A 24,591-nucleotide genomic window follows, 5' to 3' on the forward strand; every position below is an offset into this window, starting at 1 on the left:
GAGGGGGAGCAGAAACAAATGGGGTGAGAGGGGGAGCAGAAACACATGGGGTGAGAGGGGGAGCAGAATCACATGGGGTGAGAGGGGGAGCAGAAACACATGGGGTGAGGGAGGAGCAGAATCACATGGGGTGAGAGTGGGAGCAGAAACACATGGGGTGAGAGGGGGAGCAGAAACACATGGGGTGAGAGGGGGGAGCAGAATCACATGGGGTGAGAGGGGGAGCAGAAACACATGGGGTGAGAGGGGGAGCAGAAACACACGGGGTGAGAGGGGGAGCAGAATCACATGGGGTGAGAGGGGGAGCAGAAACACATGGGGTGAGAGGGGGAGCAGAAACACACGGGGTGAGAGGGGGAGCAGAAACACATGGGGTGAGAGGGGGAGCAGCAACACGTGGTGAGAGTGGGAGCAGAAACACATGGGGTGAGAGAGGGAGCAGAATCATATGGGGTGAGAGGGGGAGCAGAAACACATGGGGTAAGAGTGGGAGCAGAAACACATGGGGTGAGAGGGGGAGCAGAATCACATGGGGTGAGAGCGGGAGCAGAAACACGTGGGGTGAGAGGGGGAGCAGAATCACATGGGGTGAGAGGGGGAGCAGAAACACATGGGAAGATGCCATCTTGGTCCAAGGAGCACCCTGACTGGAAGCGATCATGGGGAGCAGGAAAATAGTGATTAAGAAGCAGCGATCTGGTGCATTAGCAAAATATAAAATTTGCTGCTGTTGAAGAGTGCAATGGCAGCATTGGATCAGCAGCCATGGCACAGAGGCTAGAAAGAAGAGCCTCCCTTGATCTAGGTGGCCAGAGCTCCTGCCGGAAACAGGCTTAATTATTAAATGCAAATCGGGGCCGTAGTTATGGTCCCCGATGATATTTATGTCTTCGCCCACATCGCTAATGCCAGTTCCTGATCCCGCCCACAAACCATGGGAGACAATACACGTCGGGAGATGGCTATTTCCAGTGATATTTAAAGGGATCCTTGGTTATTCTCAGGTAAAACTGTAGAAAGTTTTGGGAAACATTTTGCTTGTATTATTTTGTGAATTTGTTTTTCTACTTAGATGATTTCAGAGTGCTTGTAGTTGTTGTGGAACATTCTGAGCTCTTAAGGGGTTTCTGGTAACGCACTTGTTTTAGCCCATCATGATTCTGCACTCTGGAATTCCTTTCGTAAGCTACTCTGCCTGACTTCTTCTCTCCCTGAAATGTATTATCACATGGTTTGTCACATGGTTTAGTATGAGCATGCTCAGTTCGCTCTGGCCTAGTAAAGCAAGCACATTGACTAACAACTCATTTCTCGGTCCTTCATTTGTTCTACCCACATATGTTACACTCCCTATCACCAAATGCATCTTCAAAGCATATGATTCAATACTCAACTGGAATATGGTGTCCAATTCTGGGCACCGCACTTTTGGAAGGATGTCAAGGCCTTAGAGAGGGTGCAGAAACGATTTACAAGAATGGTTCCAGGGATGAGGGACTTCAGTTATGTGGATAGACTGGAGAAGCTGGGGTTATCCTCCTTGGAGCAGAGAAGGTTGCGAGGAGATTTGATAGAGGTGTTCAAAATCATGATGGATCTGGCCAGAGTAGATGGAGAAAAACTGTTCCCATTGGCGGAAGGGTCGAGAACCAGAGGACACAGATTTAAGGTGATTGGCAGAAGAACCAAAAGCGACATGAGGAAATTTTTTTTATACACAGCGAGTGGTTAGGATCTGGAATGCACTGCTTTGCGAAACACCTCCATTCAGTCTGTAAGGGTGACCCCGAGCTTCCGGTCGCCTGTCATTTTAATTCGCCGCTCCATTCCCACTCGGACCTCACCGTCCTTGGCCTCTTGCATTGTTCCACGAAAGCTCAACGTAAACTCGAGGAACAACACCTCATCTTCCGATTAGGCACTTTGCAGTCTTCCGGACTCAATATCGAGTTCAACAATTTCAGATCATAACCTCGGCCCCTATTACTTTTTTACTTATATTTTTTTCCACCCCTTTGCTTTGGGTCCTCCTTTCCCCCCCCCCCCCCCCCTTTCCTTTTGTTTCTCTCTCCCACCTGGCAGCTGTCTCTTATCCTGCCAGTACACTTCACACCTAATCTCAGCTGCCTTTTGTCTCCACTGGCCTATTACCATCTTGTCTGGTTTTGAATACCTTTTAATGTCTCTTTTACTTCTTTTGTTCGATCGCAGCCCTGCCTTCGATCTATTTTATTTCCTTTCCAGTTTTGAAAAAGGGTTTCGACCCGAAACGTCAACTCAAATTTCTCTCCACGGATGTTGCCTGACCTGCTGAGTTTTTTCAGCGTTTTCTGTTGTTATTTCTGAAAGGGTGATGTGGGATCAGATCGTCAGATGGGCTGCCCGTTTTAACTTTCCAATGACAATGCCTGATTGTGAGAAGTGAGCAACCCTGGGCTGATTGCGGGTGGGCGCCAACACCCGAGCTGCCTTTCCTTCCTTCACTGGAACTAATGTCATGTCTATGCTGAGCAATGTGTGCCTAAGATTGGCAGCTGGTGCCAGTAAGAATGCTGTGTCTGGAACAGATGGAGATCTGTTTTGGAGAAAATCAACAGGAAGCAGCCCCCCCCCAAAAAAATCGCAGAACTACGATATGGCAAGTTGATATCACAACAGTTCCAAAATTTGTCAGTCCCAGTTTCCAGAGAGCCTCTTCCTGCACTCAGCATGGAGGCTGCCCAGTGCCCATTGGATGTGGAGCTGAGCTGCAGAAGACTATGCGGAATTCATTGCGACAGTGATTTGAATAAATTACCATCATTTTGGGGGCTATAATGAAGCTGGTGCACACTCTCAGCTCAGCCTGAAATACTCCTCAAACCTTGTTCAGTCTGTTTGCCTACACTGCCAGTGCTTGGGCCTACCAGCCTGTTTCTACACTGCTCTCTTGTGGCAGGTGTGGTGTTGCACCCACCGTGCAATGTTCGGGAATAGATCCCTAACTCTCCAAGCTTTCAGCCTTCTCCAACTGGCTTATTATCAAACAAAATTATTTCCCTCTAACACATAGGATTTAGGATCTAATTTGTAGATACTAACTGTTTGCAACTTAAACCTGTTGTAATTGAACAGTTTTTCAATAAATCCTACATTTTGAAGGGACTTCCTGACAATATAAGTGGCATGCAAATGAATGGAAGTTATACAAAACTTGAATCTGAAAAGTATTGTGACTCCTAAAACAAAGCAACTGAAAATGACTGGACTCTTCCCAATAGCAAATTTTACAGTAAAAGAAGATATCCTTAATTAGGATCACGAAGGAATGGAATCCAACAGTTACAGAGAGCAAGAATAGTACAATACAAGAGACTGTCAATTACATAATAATTCTCACACACTCATACATTACCAGTATAAGAGATACAGAATCAGTCAAACACTCACAAAGTATAGCAGAACTGACAGCTGCAGAATAAAGCCCACACTCACAAAGCAGAGACAGACAGGTACAAATTAAAATCCACAATCACACCAGAAACTGACAGGTACAGACAAAACACTACATCCATATTCAGGAGTGCGGGAAAGGCGGAGCGAGGCGAGAGCGGACCCTATTGTGATGGCGCCGATGAAGATGGCTGCCGTCCTTGCGGGCTCCGTGCGTACCAGGCAGCTAAGTGTCCTTTGCTGCTTGGTGTGCTCGGCTCGTTAAGAAAAAAGCATTTCACTGACTGGATTTCACTTGTTGTATTTGGTTATGTGACAAATAAAATTGAAATTGAAATTGAGTACAATTGGCATTCCCGGAGCTAAGACTGGATCTGAGGGGTATCATTGTAGGTGTTCCCCCCCACCCGACTCAAAAGAAACAAATTATGTACCACATGCGGTGCTTTACAGGTCTCAGACACATGTGAATCATACCATGCCAGATGATAGTGTCATGACTTGTCAGAATGTTTCCATTGTATAATGTACCGCTGCTGCTTCACCTGAGGCTGTTTCTGCTTACTCTGATCCAAATTAGACATATAAATGAAGATAATTGGCACCTCCACCCTTGGCAAAAATACAACGCCTCTACTTTCACAGTCAGCACATCAGTCCCATGCTGACAACTTCCAGAAATATTGATTTCTTACCAAGTTTTTCTTAAATTCTGTGCCGAATTGTTGCTTCATGCTAAACTGAAAGCATCCTGTCCAGACTACACACGAGCTTTAGTACTGTCAAGTCAAATGCAAAACTCATTTTACTGCACTGCCTGAGTGTGGCAACGAGTATCAATGTTGAACGTGATTAAAAAACAATAATTCCCAGTACAGACTGAAAAGTGATGGATTATAGATAGTAACTGATGAGGGCGAGTAGTGGAATTGAGCTGATAATTAGTGAACAGACACAAAAGGAGACACAAATGGGGGCAATTTGAACTTCACTCGGCAGGCAAGAAACCCACAGGATCGGGTGGAAAGTCGGTTTTACACCCCACCCAATATCACTCTCCATTGACTGCAGTTTCCCGACGGGCGGCTTAGGTTACAATTGCCCCCAATGAGTTTCATGGTATGAGATATCAACTTCAGAGAAATCATCCCATCACCATTTATGAATTTTACCTGAATGTGGTATAAAATGATTAGATAATATGCAGGTTGAAATCATGGAAGATATTTAAAAGCCCTTGTATTTTTTTTTTTAATTCATTTTTGGAATGTGGACATCACTGGCAAGGGCGGCATTTATTGCCCATCCTAGTCGCCCTGAGGAGGTGCTTGTGGGTTGCATGAACCGCTGCAAGTGGTTTAATACAATTGAGTGGCTTGCTAGGCCACTTCAGAAGTCCGTTAAGAATCAGCCACGTTGGTGTGGGACTGGACCTAATTTAGTGCAAACTGATCTTGCATTCTCCTTTAGTTCCCATTGCTATGGTCATCGTCAAAGTCTCAATCGTTATCATTAAAACACTGGCCAAAACATAATTTTTTAACGTATTTGCAATGTGACAACTCCCGCCACACTGTCAAAACTACTAACCTGTTTCTCTGATTAATACTAAAATATCTGTCTCTTTCTGTCCCCATTTCTCCCTTTGTGTCTCTATCTGCACAACTCCTTTCTGCCTGGCATGTCTCCACATACACCTCTTTGTTCACCCCCAGCCAGTATCTGTGGCCTCGCTCCCGATAACTTTATCCTTTGAGACGGCCAGGCCATAACCAGAGGGAGGCCATGGTTTCGGATAGGGGAACTGAAATGGTCTAAGCAATCAGCCGTTAAAAATATTAAATGGCCATTACAACTGAAGAGGAAGAGCCGAGAACAGGTTAAAAAGGAAAGGTGCACTAAAAATGCCGGGGACAAGATAAGTCAAAAAAATTAACTAGATGGGAAGTGAGGCAGACATATAGAAGAAGGGATGACTGTGATGGACCAGTGGACTGGGTCAGAGATGGAGTTAATTTTTTTTCAGTGGTGCCAGCGAATATTTTAAAATATAGATACTGTGAAAAATTCAGGGCATCTGGGAGGTTTGAACATTTTTTGGGGAGTGGTCGGCAATTGCAGCAAAATGTTGAAGCTAAAAAAATGGCAGGCAACCTGGGTCACCAGTGGTGGAAGAACTGAAAAGCAATGGCAGGTAAATATAAAGGTCATTTTAACCGGTGTTACTGCATGCCTATTAAAAGTAACATAACTAGTTACCAAGTATCACAAGTCATAACATAATTATGTTACATAGAAGAAAGATTAATATAGTTCAAAAGGAGCATTAAAGTTCAAATTTAAGAAACAGAAAAGGATTATTTTTCAGTGTTATAATGTCTGAGTTAAAATGCTGTAATAGGACAGATTCACTTTAAGATGGGGCATTTTGTTAATCAGCAGCATCTCACAAACCTTTCAATGGCGTTTGTTCAGCTCAGTACAGTAACTCCAGCTATTATTCATTATTGAATGCTCCTGTTTAATTTTTGCATGCGGTTGCTCTCAGTCGTCCTTAATTCTGCTCCTATCCTGAACGCCATCTCCTGTCCGTTTTTGGGCATGTTGCAACCCTAGTTGTAAGCTGAGAGAGATGTAGGGGGTAATTTTGACATTGTGCAATAGTGTAAACTGGGTGATAGTGAATCAGCAGCCTATTTTACATCACTCCCAATTTTTATTTCCATTGAAGTTAATAGAATTAAAAATCGGGAGAGATGCAGTATGGGTTGCCGATTCACTAATGCCCGTTTTACACTATCGCACAAAGTCACCATAGTGTGTAAAGCCATGCTGTTGATATTCTGTATGTATTTTTTGGATTCATGCCGAATTTTGAGATGCAGCTTTTGTATTCCCAAAGGTCTGGTTTACATATTCGTAGCACATTTCGGAATATTTACCCATTTTTCTAAAGGAAAGAGTTGCATTTAAATGGTGGATTTTTAAAGCACAGTGTATTCACACACAAGTTTTAAAACGAAAGCACTGAGGCAAAAGGTAGTTTGAATGCTAACGAGCTGCCACTGACGTTCTTTCCGCAAACAGCGAGGACCATAAGCAATTCATTAGCTTGTCTCAATAATCGCTAGACACCTCATACCCATTGTGTTGGGAAGTCCCTGGTCTCTGGTGCTCAACAGAATTTGTTTGGGATCAGCCCCATCCTCTGTTAGTGAATGCAGGGAGATAAAATGAGGGCAAAAGCACACACTAACAGTCAGGTTAGGGTGGGCTTTCATCCAGACTCAGAAGGTTAGTTACAGAAGTGTAGTTAGAAGTTACTTTGTTTAAGTCAACCAAGATGACATACTGGTGTGTAGGAGTACAACATGTTCATTATTAGGTATGATTACATGATAAGTAATGATAGATTGTTTCCACTAGTCCACAAGGTGCTAACAAGAAGGCACAAATTTAAAGACATTCACAAAAAGAATTAAAGGGTAAATTAGAAAATAATTATTTGCACAGAGTGCTTTGAATGTGGAATTCCCTGCCACAAACCCTTGTTGAAGCAGAATTCATAAATCCTTTCAAAAGGGGAATTAGGTTTTTACCTGAAAAAGATGAGTATTAAAGGCTATGGGAGTGAGCAGGAGAATGGGATTAGACTAAGTGGCTCATATGGAAAAAACAGTAGCACAAACTTGATGGGCCAAATGGTTTGTTTTCTGTGCTGGAACATTACATGATTCAATGTAGATTCTGGGAGCGAACAATAGTTTTCTCTGCAGTTTTCCAAACAAGGCTACAACATTACTGGTGTTGGCCTTGTTAAAACAATACAAAACAAATATTTCTCAAATATTGATGTTATATCACCAGAATTATTGCTAGTTATTGAGTTTCAAGGGATTTGCTAGACAAGACAAGTTACAAACTGGAACAAATTGTCAGATTCTGGTTGAGCTGCCATACATTCCCAACATTTATTATTTTTATTTCAGATTCCAGGCGTGCTTTTGAGTATCTTTGTTTGAAAAAACAAAGATTTCTGCAATGGTTTCTCTTCCTGTTCCCTCTGGTACCCCCCAAGGATCTATCCTTGGCCCCCTCCTATTTCTCATCTACATGTTGCCCCTTAGCAACATCATCCAAAAACACGTCAGGTTCCACATGTACGCTGATAACACCCAGCTCTACCTCATCACCACTTCTTTCAACCCCTCCATTGTCTCTAATTTGTCACACTGCTTGCCCAACACCAGTACTGGATAAGCAGAAATTTCTTCCAACTAAATATTAGGAAGACTGAAGCCATTGTCTTCAGTTCCTGGCACAAACTACGTTCCCTAGCCACCGACTCCATCCTTCTCCCTGGCAACTGTCTGAGGCTGAACCAGACTGTTCGCAACCTTACTGTTGTATTTGACCCCGAGATGAGCTTCCGATCACATACCCACTCCATCACCAAGGCTAACTATTTCCACCTGCGTAACATCACCCGACTCTGCACCTGCCTCAGCTCATCTGCTGCTGAAACCTGCATCCATGCCTTTGTTATCTCTAGACTTGACTATTCCAACGGTCTCCTGGTCGGCCTCCCATCTTCTACATTCCATAAACTTAAACTCAACCAAAACTGCTGCCCGTATCCAAACTCGCACCAAGTCCCATTCACCCATTATTCCTATGATCTCTAAAATACATAGGCTCCCGGTCCGGCAATGCCTCAATTTTAAAATTCTCATTCTTGTTTTCAAATCGATCCATGGCCTCACCCTTCCCTATCTTTGTAACCTCCTCCAGCCCTACAACCCACCGAGATCTCTGCGCTCCTCCAATTCTGGCCTCTTGCACACCTCCGATTTTAATTGCTCCACCATTGACAGCCATGCCTTCGGCTGCCTAGGCCCTTAGTTCTGGAATTCCCTCCATAAACCTCTCTACCTCTTGTTCCTCCTTTAAGACACTCCTTAAAACCTACCTCTTTAACCAAGCTTTTGGTCATCTGTCCTAATATCTACTTGCGCAGCTTGATGTCAAATTTTGTTTGAGAAGGCTGCTGTGAAGCGCCTTGGGACGTTTTATTACGTTAAAGGCGCTATATAAATATAAGTTGTTGTTGCAGACTGGTAACGGTGTCATTTAAAGCTCTTCTATGAAGATGGCAACCACAGCGGCAGATGTTGTCCACCTCCACCGTTTGACCCCTTCTTTCTGTGCAGTACATAACAGCTTCCCCCTCCCCTCCAGCAGTAATTTTTGCTTGACCAACCTGTTCAATGTTATAATCCTCACAAATTCAAGGTGTATTGACATTTCCAGTCAACATATAACAATGAGACATATGATTACGATTTATCAGGAGGCGATTTCACTTGATCCACTGCTAGCCCCACGATTCAAAGGCGGTTAAGTCACAAGTTTTCCATTTATTTTTGAAACAAGGGCATGTCTAAACTGAGTTCTGCAGCTCCACCCAGATTCTGTGCAGGGAAAGATTACTTTATCAGGGCGTTGGCGGAGTTCAGAAAAACTGTAACAAATGAGGCTGGGCGCAGATCGCAGAGTTTGAAGTAGGACTCAGGCCAGGTATTGAGGTTTGAAGCGGGACTCGGGCCGGGTATTGGGGTTTGATGCGGGACTTGGGCCGGGTATTGAGGTTTGAAGCGGGACTCGGGCCGGGTATTAGGGTTTGAAGCGGGACTCGGGCCGGGTATTGGGGTTTGAAGCGGGACTCGGGCCGGGTATTGGGGTTTGATGCGTGACTCGGGCCGGGTATTAGGGTTTGATGTGGGACTCGGGCCGGGTATTGGGGTTTGAAGCGGGACTCGGGCCGGGTATTGGGGTTTGGTGCGGGACTCGGGCCGGGTATTGGGGTTTGAAGCGGGACTCGGGCCGGGTATTGGGGTTTGGTGCGGGACTCGGGCCGGGTATTAGGGTTTGATGCGGGACTCGGGCCGGGTATTAGGGTTTGATGCGGGACTCGGGCCGGGTATTAGGGTTTGATGCGGGACTCGGGCCGGGTATTGGGGTTTGATGTGGGACTCAGGCCGGGTATTGGGGTTTGAAGCGGGGCTGAGGCCAGCCTGATGATCCGGGAAGCGTTGGTTGCCGTGTGTCCAGTTGTGGGGAAAGTTGTTGCTCCGGTTTTCCTGGTTCTCCGGGGCGGGTTCTTCCTCTTGCTCCGGCACCACTTGATTATTTCGTCCCTTTCTCTTTTCAGATTTCCCTCTCCGTCATCCTCAGCAGAATCATGGTAAGAAATGTCGAAACTTTCCTGCTCTGTTAGAATGGACTGTTTTTCGTATGGCTCAAAAACTATAGCTTCTCAAACATTTTTTCGCGGAGAGCAGTGTGACTGGCCGAGCTTAGCTCGGGTCCTGTCGCCGCTCTCACTCTGTTTCTTGGGCATGCCAGAAGTCTCACTGGAAAAAGATTTGCATTTCTCTAGCGCCTTTCATAACCTCAGGATGTCCTAAAGCGCTTTACAGCTAATAAAGTACTTTTAACGTGTAGTCACTGTTGTAATGTGGGAAATAGAAGGGAGATTTTAGATTGACATTAAAGAATAGGAACGATGTGGACTTCCCTGGAAGGAGGAGGGTGAAGACAACAACAACTTGTATTTATATAGCACCTTTAACATAGTAAAACGTCCCAAAGTGCTTTACAGGGGTGTTAAAAGACACCGAGCCACATAAGGAGAAATTAGGGCAGATGAAAGAGGTTTTTAAGGAGTGTCTTAAAGGGGGAAAGAGAGGCGGAGAGGTTTATGGAGGGAATTCCAGTGCTTAGGGCCAAGGCAACAGAAGGCACGGCTGCCAATGGTGGAGTGATTATAATCAGGGGCATTCAAGTGGGCTTCTTGATTCTCAGTGTGAACATTTACTGGAAATGTGAAATAAAAGCAGAAAATGCTGGAAACACTCAGGGAGCAGCTGTAAGGGAAGAACGGGCAAGTTAGTTCATGTTTCAGGCCTGGGCCCATTGTTAGAACATTTGTTTGAGTGTTTCCAGCAATTTTTTTTGATTTTTTTAAATTACCAGTGTGCCCTAAGCTGAAGCCTATTCTATAATCATTTTAACGTGAAGTGCTAGATCTACAGGGGTGGTCCAGGGCTATAGTTTTATAGGGATTTATCCTACAAGGTACATTTTTAAAATATAAACTCGGAGAAAGGCGCAGATGTACTGAAAATTCTCCCATCAACGGTAACACATCATTTCGGCACATACTTTATTCGGTATACAAGTAACAAAAAAATCTGTATCACATCTACGCATATCGTGTCTGTGCTTGAACAAATGCCACAAAATGTCATCATCTCGCAGCACCATTGGGTCATACTGATGAAGCCATATACAGTAGTGTGGCCTGGTTGTGCATAGCTTGGGGGTGGGGGAGATTTCTTACTTGTATTAAATTTGTTGCATGTTGTAGATAATACTAGCTGCAGTTTCTGTTTGTATAGAAACCACCTAATTATGTTATAGGGTGGTTTCCACAGTTGCTATTATTTTTTTTCTTTAGGCTGTTGCTACCTTTCTGTAATAGATGGGAAAAATAACTACAAACCATCAGGAACAATGCAGTTTTACAGATATGTATGGGTTGACACTTAGCGATGCTTGTTACACACCCATTCTAGGTATCTGGTCCTACCCACATTCCAGTAAAGTTAAAGGCATGCAAAATAAGCCTGAAATACTCCTTTTTTTGGACACTAGTCATGTCCAGCATTCCAAGTCCTATTTGTATTGTTAAATCCAATTTTGTATCATTTTCTGCAGCAGACTTGTACTATTGGCAGTAGAATAGTGTTTTGGAATGCAAAATATTTACTCATCTTCATATTTCCCACAGTTAGCAGTAAATTAGTAGGGCAGAGTTGCAACCTGTGCTGTAATTTACCTGGAGTACTTAATACTTTCCCTCTCTCTCTCCTTTTAACTATATTCAAAACTATGGAGTGCCCCAAGTTTACAAAGATTGTTCATTCCAGTACAGTTTGTCTCCCTTCTCTTTCTACAGTTTCTTCCTCCATCCACATGAGCAGTTGAATTAAATTATGCCCCGCTAACTTCAGCATTCAACCAATGTTTGTGGTGTTGGCTCAATTTTTCTATGCATGTATCCTGCTATTTGTGCTTTAGTTCAATTCTGAATTGTAGAAGTTTGTTTCTTTGTTGCAAACATTCATTTTAACATGTCATCTCTTCTCTTTGTTTTTCAGGATGAATTATCTGTAAGTATGTATGTGTAGAAAACTAGATGCAAGATTCCTGCCGAGTCAAAGTACAAGTAAAACTTAAACAAAGCTTTCTAACAATTGATATTCATGAAGACTATTAAAGTTATATTGTGGAAATTCTATTTTAGCAATGTTGGAATAAAATGTTTGTTATTAACCAATGATTAAATCTGAAGTTATGCACCTTTATTTTTTCCTCCAATTTTTGTGCCCTTTTTCTCTGCCACCCATTTGTGCTCCACAGTGGCCATTCTACCTGTGAGTATTGGCAGGCTACCTCTTGCATGATGCTTTCTCCCCCCACGCTCCCACCCACCACTACTTTGCACTAAAAAACGAGAGCAATCTGTGATCCACAGACAAGATGCCCTATGGCTCAGCATGTGGGAAATTTGACAAAAATTGTTCTGCCAGACCAGAGTGGGAGCTAAAGAGAATCAAGCAGCATTGGATATTCCAGAATAGACAGGATTGTGGGGTGGGGCCAGGAGTAGGCAAGTGTGCTGACCAAAATGAGGTACAGAGGAGTAGTAAGCCAGATCTGTGTTAAATCATGTACAGTTTACTCTCTAATGTAAGTCTTGAGTCAAGAAGAGACCTTATCATAGTCACTGGTTTGTTGTGGCTGATTTTTGTGAATGACGTATGAGGAGAGATTGGGTTGATTGGGCTTATACTCACAGGAGTTTAGAAGAATGAGAGGGGATCTTATTGAAACTTATAAAATTCTAACAGGACTAGACAGACAAGATGCAGGAAGGATGTTCCCAATGGCCGGGGAGTGCAGAACCAGGGGTCACAGTCTAAGGATAAGGGGTAAGCCATTTAGGACAGAGATGAGGAATTTCTTCACCCAGAGAGTGGCGAACCTGTGGAATTCTCTACCACACAAGGCAGTGGAGGCCAATTCATTAAATATATTCAAGAAGGAGTTAGATATATTTCTTAAGGCTAAAGGGATCAAGGGATATGGGGAGAAGGCAGGGACAGGGTACTGAGTTTGGATGATCAGCCATGATCTCATTGAATGGCGGAGCAGGCTCGAGGGGCCGAATGGCCTACTCCTGCTCCTATCTATGTTTCTATGTTGTCAAATTCTGCATTGATTACCTGAGGTTCTGGGGTCTTTACCAGTGTTTCTCTGTTCCCATTGCTGATTCTGTCTCTTTTTCTATGAAAATCACAAACCAATTGCCTTATTTGCAATTCAACACTACATTTAACTCTCAGTATGTTTGGAGTCATTGGACCACTGCATTTCCATCTCTGCTCGCATGTGCACTCTCTTTCTCACACAATTTCTCTTTCTCACTCTCTGTCTGCTTGTCTCTCTCTGTCAATCTATCTCACCCAAGCATTGTGCATCTCTCACATGCACACACGTGCTGTCTTTCGGGTTGCTTCAAGGTTGACTGATCAACCAATCCTTGATGGCAGGCTTCCCACCCCTGCACTCAACTCTGAGAAGTCCATTGTCACTTTCCTCCTCCAATTGGAAACTATCTCAAGAATCCACCAGACCTCAGGTCCACACTGAAGTGAAAGGACAGTGCTGCGGGGTGGTGGTATATGCCAAACCGCTGTGCTCCTGCTCAGAGCTAGCACAAGGAGGTCTTGTTATTTTTTATTCTCTGATAGTGTATCAGCTTTTTCTGATGGGCATTTCTTTAACTGAGAGCTACTCAGTGAAGCTTTTGAAATCATGAAGTGGGCCAGATTCAACCAGGGGTTGTCTAGCCAAAGCTACTGTGACAGCCACAGTTTTTATCCCTCAAACTTTGGTACACAAGCTTATATGGTAATCAACAATGGAAGCTATGAGCAAGCCCTAATCCCATCCTTGCCCAATGTCAACATAAGTGCACATTGCCTCAGCAGTCATGGAAGCAGGAGTCCTGGCTGTTTTTGTTTTTTTCCATCTTAGTCCAGGGCTAACTGTAGTGCCCTATCTGTTGTCCAGATGAGATCACCTAGCTCCCCACAGAAAGTGATTAAACCTAGGATCTTTCTGGTCTGTGGCTCCATGCACTACTGGACAGTGTCCTAAAAACTGAGCTATTGAGTGAGTTTCTTCCTTGACGGGACTTACGGCTCTCGCTGTAGTCATGAATCTGCTCAAATATTAGTGCAACAAAAGTTGATTTTTTTGGGGGGGGGGGGGGGGAAGGAGAAAAAAAGACAAAGCATCAACCTTATGTATTTATATTGCATTAATTATTTATATATACTTATATTTTTCGATCCTATAGTCAGCTTTAAAAACACATATCTCTATCTTTTAGTTGGAAGATGCATTAGATCCTGATCCCCCAAGTCCTGCCAAATTGAATGCTGGTTCTACAAATCCACAGCCTGGACCTTGGCCTTCCTCACAGCCTGGATCTTGGCCTTCCCCACAGCCTGGATCTTGGCCTTCCCCACAGCCTGGACCTTATGGCCCACCTGGACAGCCAGGCCCTTATGGCCCACCTGGACAACCAGGCCCTTATGGCCCACCTGCACAGCCAGGCCCTTATGGCCCACCTGCACAGCCAGGCCCTTATGGCCCACCTGCACAGCCAGGCCCTTATGGCCCACCTGGACAGCCAGGCCCTTATGGCCCACCTGGACAGCCAGGCCCTTATGGCCCACCTGTGCCTGCTCCTTTTGGTTCACCTAAAGCCCCTAATCAACCTGGTCAACAGGTGTTGGTAAGTATTGATCTTCTTTGAAATAAACGAGTAATGTATGTTGTGTATTCAACAAGTTGTAGAACTTGTTTTCAGTGTGAGTTACATGTAACTCTAATTGAGAATCCACAAATCTCAGATGTTTTAGTCTTTTGCACTTTAGTAGCTATGTCTTGTATGTGGATCACATTTCTGTTTCATTCTCTTGGTATGATCAAACATGCATTATAGTAACAACTTGTACTTATATAGTGCCTTTAACATAAAAAACATCACAAGAAACTTCACACAGTGGGCAGGAGTCGGGGTTAAATAGATAAAGGATTAGGTGCCGGCCATGATAAGAGAGTTAGGAAAGGTAACTGAAAGCAGAGTTGAAAATATGTATTTTGAGAAGATTTTAAATGGAGATGGAGAGGCAGGAGGGAGAATTCCAGAATAGGGCTGAGGCAGCACAGGGCTCTGCCGCAAGTGGTGGGGTGAAGAGAGCATGAGTTTCACAAAAGACCAGAGTTGAAGGATGAGAGGGGATATAAGGCTGGTGAAGGTTGCAGAGATAGGGAGGACCAAAGAATGGAATGATTTGAAGACAAGGATTTTAATTTCCGTGTGCTGGGAAGCAGGGAGCTCCTTTAGGTCGCCAAGAACAGGCATGCGGACAGGATAGGGGTGGCTGAGTTTTATAGAAGTTGGAGTTGATGGAGGATGTAAGCCCGCTAAGTTGCACATTGAAGAAATTGTGCCTAGAGGTGACACTAGAGTGGATAAAAGTTTCAGCATCAGGGTAAGGATAGAAGTGGGCAATATTGCACAGATGGGAGTAAGTAGTCTTGGTGATGGATAGGGTGTAGTTTTGGGCTGAATACAATGTCATGGCTTGCAGAGCCTGGCTCAGCCTGAGCATATGGCTGTGGCAAGGTATGATGGAGTCATCGACAAGATAGCAGGGGCTGAATCAAAAGCTTTAGGTTTCCTCATGTTCAGATTGGAGGAAATTTTGACTTGTCCACAGAGGTGGTTACGAGGACAAGTAAAGCTGGGTGTCGTCAGCATACATATGGAAGCTTACCAGGTGCCGGAGGGGCAGCCTGTAGATGAGGAAGAGGAGGGGGCCAAAGGTAGACCCTTGGGGGAATTAGAGGTGACATTACAGAGGTAGGAAGAGAAGTCAGATTGAAAGTATAACTGGGGGGGAGCAATCCTGTGGATCTGGACAGCAGAGGAGAGGCAATAGAGGAGGATGGCATTGTCGCTGTATAAAATGCTGTGGAGAGGTTTCGAGAAGGTCATGCTGTATGATCACAGACTCTGAGGGTGCTATTCATGTCTTTGGCCAGGCCGTCTTATGAACATATGAACAATGACGGACAGGTAAAGACCCTCTGTTCCTCCAAACCTGTCCCACACAATTGCGATAGCTTGTACAGGTTGAGCGTCCAAAATCCAGAGTTCCGGAATCCGGACTCCGGGACGATTGGTGGCAGGGTTGTCCGGAATCCGTAAAATGTTCCGGAATCCGGACACCCTGTCAAACCGTTTCCGCCGCCAGCCGGGCCCAGTGAAAAGTCAAATTTGAAGATGGTAGCAAAAGATACAGGCTGGGAAGCTGACATTAAGTACAGTTAGAGTACTGCATTGCAAAAACAAGAGAGGGAGGCTTACCATGTGTTGCGAAGAAGCGAGGATCACAAGGCCTGCGAGGAGAAGAACTACAAGGTGACGTCCAAAAACCAGAAATATCGCAACCTGGGCCCAGGCATTTCCGGACTCGGAACATGTTTCTGATGTCTGAAATCCGGAAACACCCGAGCCCAGGTTGCGATATTTCCGGACTTCGGACATCAGAAACACGTTCCGAAGTCCAGAAAAACACACAAACTGGCTCAGCCTCGGTCCCGAGGTTGCAGGATTCAGGACGCTCAACCTGTAGTTCACAATATATACTATCCACCCTACTCAAAATCATGTGATATCCTGGGAGTGGCGAAAAACAGAAAAAACCCAGGCCAATTTTGGGGGGAAATCTGGGAAATTCCTCTCCGACCCATCCAGGCAATCGAAACTTGTCCAGATCATCACTCTGGCCCCGAGTTCCCTGCAGTATCTACCTTCTGTAAGAGGTGATCTCCGCCCCAGCCAGAAACAGGTCGAGCGCTCGCTTGAAGAATTCAGTGAATCAGAATCCACTGCATGAAACGGCAGCCTGTTCCAGAGGTCTACTAGTCCCCAACCACCTCCTGACACCTAACTGAGATCTGGCCTTATACAACTTAAATTTGTGATCCCTGGTCCTCCCTAATCTATTTAATTGGAACAAACCATCAACTGGAACACAATCTATTCCCTTCATTATCTTATAAACTTCAATCAACTTTAAAGATGTAAGATGTATGCACCAGAATGTCCAAATATCTTTCTATCTCCACCTTCTTGAATGCTTTTCCCTGAAGGGTGTATGAATGTTGAGCATTTGCCCTGCCCACACGCATAACACTGCACTTATCCAAGTTATATATCATTTGCCAGTCATGATCCCAATTTCCCAACACATTAAGATCTGTCTGAAGCAGACGAGTATTGTCTACAGCCCTAACACAGTCTTGGTGCTGTATGGTTGAAGCTCTGCTGAAGGATTTTGAACAGGAAGTTTTGGAAGAGCTGGTTGTAGAGCTAAGAGGAGACAGCATATTTGAGGACCATCGAGCGAGAGGAAAGTCAGTTTAGACATTGGGTAGTAGTTGACAGGTAGAGTTGGGCTTTTTAACAGCAGTTTTGAAAGGGAAAGGGAGCCAGTAATAATGTTGGTGAGTGTGTTGGCCAGAAGGGGGTACTTGAGTGGGGAGGGTGTTGTGGGAACAGGAGATGGGACTTGGAGTGGTCAAGAAAAAAAATGCAGAGAGAGAGTGATAGGGATGGGAGTAAAGTGTATAGGAGAGTTGGGGCAGTCAGGAGCAAGGAGGAGGTAGAGGAAGGGGAGCTTATAGCAGAGGCAATTACATTTATGGTCATAAGGCTTGTTACAAAAATTCAGCCATATCGAATAAGAGAAAATGTAGCAGCATGGACAGAAAGTTGGCTTACAGAATCAAAGCGTGGGTAGATGGGTGTTGCTCAAATTGGAGCAGGGTTGTAAATGACGTACCCAAGGGTCAGTGCTGGGTTAACTCTTGTTCTCGGTGTGTGTATATATAAATAATTTGGACTTTGGTAGAGGGAACAGTGCAGGAATTTGCTGACGACACAAAAGTAAGGGTTTGGCAAACAGTAGTGTACTTTGGATTAAAAATCTCAGGAAGACAGACAGAGGGTTGATGCAAACTAGTATGGATAAAGTGTAAGGTATTGGCCCAGAAATTCGGGTCGGGGGCTTCCCACAGGTGTAAGCCCCCGATCTGCACTTACCTTGCGTGCGGCCGTTGAGCTGTGGGCCCCCGTGGAATTCAGATCCGGGGCCTGGTCCAGCTGTCGGCGCGCAGTGTTTGCGTATCCCAGGGGCGCAGTTAGTTCGATGCGTTCCCTGGGATCACGTGGGCCATGGGGAGCCAATCGGAGCAGGGAATGCTCCATTCGTAAGTCTGACAGGAAGTGCTGTCAAGACTTATAAATACTACGGCCCCAAAACAACACTGAATCTTCAAATACATTTTTTTTTTTAAATCACATTTTTTAAATAAACTATAAATTACATGAAATAACCATTTTAAACAATAATTTACATTTTTGAAAAAAATAATTTTCTTTTCTAACGGGGCTAAAAATAAACTTACCTTGCTTTAAAGTATTTAAAAATAATAAACCTGTGGAGAAAATGTTTTAATTTTAATTAATTCACCACTTACCTTGTAAAAAGCAGGCCTTACGCCTGCTTTTTAAATTTCTAACTTCTGTAGGCTTACCTTCCCAGGAAAACCTGTTTTTAAAAAAAAAAAAACGAAGTTCGATGCGTAGCCTCTCCTGCGCACGCGTTCGACCTCTAAACTTCTTCGTTCAGAGGAACGGAAGTGCCGGTTTCCCGCGCATGCGCAGTGCATGCAAGAAACCGGCACTTCCATTGGGCCTACAGTTGAGTACCCCGTGCGTACTCACCCGTGGAGACCCGAATTTCTGGGCCAATACATTTTAGGAGGAGGAACAAGACATGGGAGTATACACAATGAAAAGACGCTGAATGATAAATAGCGAGAACTAGGGGTTGAAATACATAATTTCCCAAAGTGCAAGTGCAGGTAGATAAAGCCATTAAAATGGGCAATATAATTTTGGGTTTTATAAATAAGGACATAGAGTATAAGAATAAGTAATGACACAAAACATTTGTTAGACCACAGTTAGAGTACTGTGTGCAGTTTTGGCTATCCAATTATAGAAAGGATATTGAAGGCTATGGGCCGGATTTTGCGATCAGTGGCGAACAAACAACGCTAACCGTTCATTACATTTGCACTTGCCCACAGATGTTCTATGGGATTTTTCACTGGAACTTACTCTAATTAGAGAGCCATTTTAGCACAGCACTCTCTACAGGGGATCTGGGACATGTGTGAACAGGGAAAGAAACAGTGCATCTCCTTAACCAATCAGTTTGAAGAATCGTTAATGAGCAGCGCAGAGTCTGAACCAAGAATTGTCAGTTAGAATATTGTATTCAATGTCAAATCAGGTATAGAAAGTGAAATGAAGAAAGAGAGGGAAAGAAAAATTGAATAAAGAGACAGAAATAAAAAGTAAAAAGTGTGTGTTTTAAAATCCCCCGACAATTAAAATCTGAAGGAATGAGACTCCACACTTGTAAAAGTTAGTTTACGGTGCCAGGTAGGTGGTTTGGCAGTAATTAAAACTTATCACACCATTAAATATTTACTTACACTAGAATGGATAAGTCCTAACTTTAACTTTTTCTGTCGTGTTTAGTGGGTATATCACCACACAAGTAACTTTATGCCATTCCATGTATTTCAATGCCAAGTCTCTCAGCGAGATAGCGGTATGGCGCAGCTTCTGGAGGAGCAGGGTAACTCGGACAGCAACTTCCTGATTTATGCATTTAACTGCGTATGTGCGGACGCCATAAGTTGCAGTTCGATTTACATAGAAACATAGAAGATAGGAGCAGGAGTAGGCCATTCAGCCCCTCGAGCCTGTTCCACCATTTAATGAGATCATGGCTGATCATCCAAATTCAGTACCCTGTCCCTGCTTTCTCCCCATATCCCTTGATCCCTTTAGCCTTAAGAAATATATCTAACTCCTTCTTGAATATATTTAATGAATTGGCCTCCACTGCCTTCTGTGGTAGAGAATTCCACAGGTTCACCACTATCTGGGTGAAGAAATTCCTCCTCATCTCTGTCCTAAATGGCTTACCCCTTATCCTTAGACTGTGACCCCTGGTTCTGGACTCCCCGGCCATCGGGAACATCCTTCCTGCATCTAGTCTGTCTAGTCCTGTTAGAATTTTATAAGTTTCAATGAAATCCCCTCTCATTCTTCTAAACTCCAGCGAGTATAAGCCCATTCGACCCAATCTCTCCTCATACATCATTCCTGCCATCTCCGGTATCAGCCTGGTGAATCTTCGCTGCACTCCCTCCATGGCAAGAGCATCCTTCCTCCGATAAGGTGACCAAAACTGCACACAATACTCAAGGTGTGATCTCACCAAGGCCCTGGACAACTGCAGCAAGACATCCTTGTTCCTGTACTCGAACCCTCTCGCTACGAAGGCCAACATACCATTTGCCTTCTTAACCGCCTGCTGCACCTGCATGCTTACCTTCAGCGACTGGTGCACAAGGACACCCAGGTCTCGTTGCACTTCCCCTTCTCCCAATCTATTGCCATTCAGATAATAATCTGCCCTCCTGTTTTTGACACCAAAGTGGATAACCTCGCATTCATCCACGTTATATTGCATCTGCCGTGCTTCTGCCCAATCACCCAACCTGTCCAAATCATCCTGGAGTTTCTCGGCATCCTCCTCACAGAACACACACCCACCCAGCTTTGAGTCATCTGCAAACTTGGAGATATTACATCTAGTTCCCTCGTCTAGATCATTAATATATATTGTGACTAGCTGGGGTCCTAGTACCGATCCCTGCGGTACCCCACTAGTCACTGCCTGCCACTCAGAAAAAGACCCGTTTATTCCAACTCTTTGCTTTCTGTCTGCCAACCAGTTCTCTATCCAAGTCAATACCTTGCCCCCAATCCCATGTGCCTTAACTTTGCACGCTAATCTCTTATGCGGGACCTTATCGAAAGCCTTCTGAAAGTCCAAATACACCACATCCACTGGCTCTCCCTTATCTATTTTACCAGTTACATCCTCAAAAAATTCCAGTAGATTAGTCAAACTCGATTTATCTTTTGTAAATCCATGTTGACTTTGTCCGATCCTGTCACTGTTTTCCAAGTGCTCTGCTATTACATCTTTTATAATGGACTTTAGCATTTTCCCCACTACCGATGTCAGGCTTACTGGTCTATAATTCCCCGTTTGTCTCTACCACTTTTTTGAATAGTGGGGTAACATTAGCTACCCTGCAATCCATGGGAACTATTCCAGAGTCTATCGAATGTTGGAAGATGACCAGCAATGCGTCCACTATTTCTAGGGCCACTTCCTTAAGTACCCTAGGCTGTAGATTATCAGGCCCTGGGGATTTATCGGCCTTCAATCCCGTCAATTTCCCCAACACCATTTCCCTACAAATACTGATTTCTTTCCGTTCCTCCCTTTCATTAGACCCTATGTTCCCCGACATCCGAGAGGTTATTTGTGTCCTCCTTTGTGAAGGCAGAACCAAAGTATGTATTTAATTGGTCTGCCATTTCTTTGTTCCCCATTATAAATTCCCCTGATTCTGACTGCAAGGGACCTACGCTTGACTTCACCAATCTTTTTCTCTTCACATATCTATAAAAGCTTTTACAGTCAGTTTTTATGTTCCCTGCTAGCTTACTCTCACTCTATTTTCCCCCTCTTAATTAATCGCTTTGTCCTCCTTTGCTGAATCCTAAACTGCTCCCAATCCTCAGGTTTACTGCTTTTTCTGGCCAATTTATATGTCCTCTCCTTGGATCTTATGCTATCCCTAATGTCCCTTGTTAGCCACGGTTGAGTCACCTTTTTGTTTTATTTTTATGCCAAACAGGGATGAACAAATTCTGCAGTTCATCCATGCGATCTTTAAATGTTTGCCATTGCCGATCCACCGTCAACCCTTTAAGTAACGTTCCCCAATCCATCCTAGCCAACTCGTGCCTCATACCATTGTAGTTTCCTTTATTTAAATTCAGGACCCTAGTCTCTGAGTCAACTACTTCACTCTCCATCTTAATGAAGAATTCGATCATATTATGATCACTCCGACCCAAGGGGCCTCGCACAACAAGATTGCTAATTAATTCTTTCTCATTACATAATACCCAGTCTAAGATGGCCTGATCTCTAGTTGGTTCCTCGACATATCGGTCTAGGAAACCATCCCTTATACACTGTAGGAATTCCTCCTCCACAGTATTGTTACTAATTTGGTTAGCCCAAACTATATGTAGATTAAAGTCACCCATGATAACTGCTGTGCCTTTATTGCACGCTTCTCTAATTTCCCTTTTAATGCCATCCCCAACCTCCGCATTACTGTTTGGAGGTCTATAGAACACTCCCAGTAACGTTTTCTGCCCCTTTGTATTTCTCAGCTCTGCCCATACAGATTCCACATCAGAGCTAATATCCTTCCTTACTATTGTGTTAATCTCCTCTTTAACCAGCAATGCTACTCTACTCGTTTTACAGCAAAATCCGGCCCATTGAGTGTACAGCATAGATTCACCCAGGCTGATGCCAGGAATGGATACTACAGTTATGAGAAGTGCCTTGAGGTAGTTAGACTATTTTCACTGGACCTCTGATGTTGGAAGTGCCAGTCTTTGCTGTACAGTGCCCTCCTGCAGTTGAATAGCCCTCTGGCTATCGAGGCTTACACATGAATCACGGTCACAAGGGTGTGGCACTGTAGATTGAGTGGACTGAAGCTATACACTAGGGATGTGTCAGTGTCTTGCTGGGAGGAGAGGAGAGGAATTCTGCTTGCCATTGGAGTTGCCATTTTATTCTGGATGAGCGGCACACTTGTACAGCCAACCCATGCAACATTTTTATTTTTAAACCTAGTCTGTGTGTATGCACCTTCCTTCAATATAAAAGGAAAGTGAGAAGCCAAACTGCTAAAAGCTCCAACATGCATTGTCTTTTGTTGTTGGTGTCTGACTCTATCCTGGAGTAAAAGCAAGATGAATTTGGCACACAAACTAGTCATAATTCAGAACTGTTTTCACTGGATGTTCTACAGTGTAAACGGAATAGTGATGCCACAGCTACTGGCAAATCTTTACATTCCCTATTTATAACATTTAACCTTTGTTTTGATATTTGCAGCCAGTACCTTATGAACTTGCTGTTCCAGGAGGTTGGATTCCACAGAAAATGATCAAGATTAGCGGGACTATCAAAATGAATATTGACAAGTAAATTTTGATGTGGATGAAACTTTTTTTTAAATTCATTGAATATGGTATCATTCATTTATACTTCCAACTTATGCAAGGATATTGGTCAATTGTTTGCTGTCCACATAATATTAAAGAAAATGAAGACTGCATAATCTCATTAAAATGTCATGGGCAGGTACAGAAAATAATCAAAAAGGCTAATGGAATGCTGGCCTTCATATCTAGAGGACTAGAATACAATAAGGTAGAAATTATGCTACAACTATACAAAGCCCTGGTTAGACCACACCTGGAGTACTGTGAGCAGCTCTGGGCACCACACCTTTGGAAGGATATATTGACCTTGGAGGGAGTGCAGCATAGGTTTACCAAAATGAAACCTGGATTCAAAAAGGTTAAATTACAGGGTTCTATTCCCTGGAATTTAGATGGTTGAGGAATGATTTGATCCAAGTTTAAGATATTCAGGGGAGCAGATAGGGTAGATGGAGAGAAACTATTTCCACTGGTTGTGGAATCTGGAACAAGGGGACACAGGCTAAAAGTTAGAGCCAGGCCTTTCAGAAGTGAAGTTAGGAAACACTTCTACACACAAAGGGTGGTAGAAATTTGGAACTCTCTTCCACAAATGGCAATTGATGCTAGGTCAATTGTTAATTTTAAATCTGAGTGATAGATTTTTGTTAACCAAAAGGTATTATGGGATATGGGGTAAAGGCAGGTATATGGAATTGGGTCACAGATCAGCCATGATCTCATTGCATGGCTGAACAGGCTTGAGGGGTTTAATGGCTTACTTCTGTTCCTATATTTTCTCCCCTGATTTTTTTCCCTTGAAGGTGCTCAATTTTGCTGGTCCTCTGGTTCTTCATTCACATGGCCATTCTTAATGTGAGCTTGAACACAACTACTGAAGTTCCAGTTGGGCCCTGGACACAACAGGGATGGATTGGCAGCTGTGGAATTGGAAAATAGTGAGGAACCTGGGTTCTGCCCTGATTTCTGTCCTGCCATTTTCCAGTGAGTGGGCCATGGGTGGCTCTCGAGAGCTGGTGTGAGGTCCCAGGAAAGGCCCCAAAAGTTTTGACTGCCAAAGGCTTTCAATCCTGGAAGGGATCAATTGCCTGCATGGCAGAAGATTGAAAAATGACTTGCATTCCATTGGAGCCCACCTGGGCCTTCTCTCCATGGTTGGTGGCATAGCAACACTCCAACATTCTGAGCTTCCATCGGGGCAAGCCCCACTGAGGCGTGTCTACTGGTGCAATGCATCTGGCCTGATCTTGGAAATAACCCCATCTCTGCAATTTGCAACAGCATCTGCAACTGCAGGCAGCTGGGAGTCTCAATCTGCCACACTTTGGCAGTGGAGCAGGGACCCTGGAATTTATAGCTCCGGATCTGTGTCCCCACTGATCAGTGGAATGGTTGGTCTAATGGTGGCCATCAGACCCTGAAAGCTGAGAGACAGTAGCATGCGTCATGGCTGCCAATGTCTGGAAACCAAAGTGAGTTGTCTACTCTCTCCCCTGTTGCCACCAGAGCTGCAGTCTATACTTCCAAAAGGTGGAGGCACCAACTGATCCCTCGCTACTTAGTTGCAGGTCTGCTGCAATTCCAATGAACCTGCCACGCGCTCCATTGATATCAGCAACAAAGAGGAAGCTTTTCTCATGCTGCCAGAAAGGAGCTGTAGACTCGAGAATGACAGCCGTCAGTTGCTGCAGATCCTT

General features: G+C 44.1%; 1 protein-coding gene across 1 annotated transcript in view; it reads left to right on the forward strand.

The window, feature by feature from the left end:
• The first annotated feature begins 2,497 nt into the window (after window positions 1-2,497).
• Window positions 2,498-24,591, forward strand: part of LOC147109356 (uncharacterized) — a 37,999-nt gene continuing 15,905 nt past the window's right edge. Inside the window, exons 1-5 of the mRNA XM_086002308.1 lie at window positions 2,498-2,638; window positions 9,644-9,676; window positions 11,655-11,666; window positions 13,955-14,362; window positions 22,785-22,873. Coding sequence (XP_085858434.1) covers window positions 2,498-2,638; window positions 9,644-9,676; window positions 11,655-11,666; window positions 13,955-14,362; window positions 22,785-22,873 — 683 coding nt within the window. The remainder of the gene's footprint in view (window positions 2,639-9,643; window positions 9,677-11,654; window positions 11,667-13,954; window positions 14,363-22,784; window positions 22,874-24,591) is intronic.

This window comes from Somniosus microcephalus, chromosome 12 (genome assembly GCF_052327205.1).
Source record: "Somniosus microcephalus isolate GS21.2 chromosome 12, FLI_Smic_1.0, whole genome shotgun sequence".
Taxonomy (NCBI): Eukaryota; Metazoa; Chordata; class Chondrichthyes; order Squaliformes; family Somniosidae; genus Somniosus; species Somniosus microcephalus.